The sequence below is a fragment of the Octopus bimaculoides genome, chromosome 19 (genome assembly GCF_001194135.2).
Source record: "Octopus bimaculoides isolate UCB-OBI-ISO-001 chromosome 19, ASM119413v2, whole genome shotgun sequence".
NCBI classification, from domain to species: domain Eukaryota; kingdom Metazoa; phylum Mollusca; class Cephalopoda; order Octopoda; family Octopodidae; genus Octopus; species Octopus bimaculoides.
The window spans coordinates 45,733,736-45,734,908 of NC_068999.1; the positions used below are offsets into that span (position 1 = coordinate 45,733,736).

At 37.1% G+C, this 1,173-nt stretch overlaps 1 protein-coding gene across 1 annotated transcript in view; it reads right to left on the reverse strand.

Moving 5' to 3' along the window:
* Window positions 1–10: 10 nt before the first annotated feature.
* Window positions 11–1,173, reverse strand: part of LOC106877727 (ubiquitin-like-conjugating enzyme ATG3) — a gene marked incomplete at its 5' end in the record, with an annotated part of 216,637 nt that continues 215,474 nt past the window's right edge. The window contains 2 exons of the mRNA XM_052974709.1: window positions 11–324; window positions 1,019–1,087. Of these exons, the coding sequence (XP_052830669.1) occupies window positions 243–324; window positions 1,019–1,087 (151 nt within the window). The remainder of the gene's footprint in view (window positions 325–1,018; window positions 1,088–1,173) is intronic.

Below are 1,173 nucleotides of genomic sequence, written 5' to 3' on the forward strand. Positions count from 1 at the left end.
AAAAAAAAAAAAAAAAAAAAAAAAAAAAAAGGGTTTGAGAGCACAAGCTGAGTGGTCCCTAGAGTCTTGTTGGTCACTACGGGGCATGGTAGCAGCAGCAGCAGCAGTACCCAAAATTGCTGGCAGCTGCTGCTGACTTCAAAGTCCAATCTGTTGGTTGGTCGAGCAGCTGCAAGGGAAATTAAAACATAAAGAAGAGCTGAGTCTGTTTTAAACAGCTAATACTGATGTTCTCGATTGAATCACATTGTGAAGTGTTGTGTGTAGTCGTACTCGATGGTGGGAATTACTGCCTGGACAAATTTTAGAAAGATTAATAGATACCTGTTGGAAAAGAGAGTCAAGGAAAATAAAGTAAAAAAAAACAACAAGAAACAAAAATGCAACAAAATATAAACATGAACCATTTTATATTTAAAAGATGAAGAACTATGTACATTATTTATATTATTCGCCATGATAGATCGCTGACCACTACAGACATTTTACTAATACATCTATTTGTTTTCAACACCACCTGCCTTCGTCTGTTGTTTTTTTTTGTGAATTCTCCCTATTTATACTATTTACATTTGACGGATATTTGTCCTCATCTTGTTTGTTGTTAACACAACGTTTCGGCTGATATACCCTCCAGTCTTCATCAGGTGTCTTGGGGAAATTTCGAACCTGGGTTCTCATTCCTAAGGTATTTTTCAATGTCATTATTATTGTTATTATTATTATTCAGGTCACTACCTGGAATTGATCTTGGAATCTTGGGGTTAGTATTCCACGCTCTTAACCACTATGTCATATGCCAGAGTTCAATTCCAGGCAGTGACCTGAATAATAATAATAATAATAATAATAATAATAACAACCGATAGAATAAGTACTAGGCTTACAAAGAATGAGTCCTGGGGTCGATTTGCTCGACTAAAGGCGGTGCTCCAGCATGGCCGCAGTCCAATGACTGAAACAAGTAAAAGAGAGAGAGAGAGTAAAGAGTAAGACATAACCGTTCAATAAAGGATACATGTGAACGCTGAGGTCACCGCCGCCTTCTGCTACTGTCTCGATTATCTTTTTCATCACTTCCGCATGTCTGAAAGAAATGCAAGAGAAACTGATTTATAAAAGCTTTCGGTACATTATTGAGTACAGTAAGGCTAAAGAGAGAATACAGAGTAC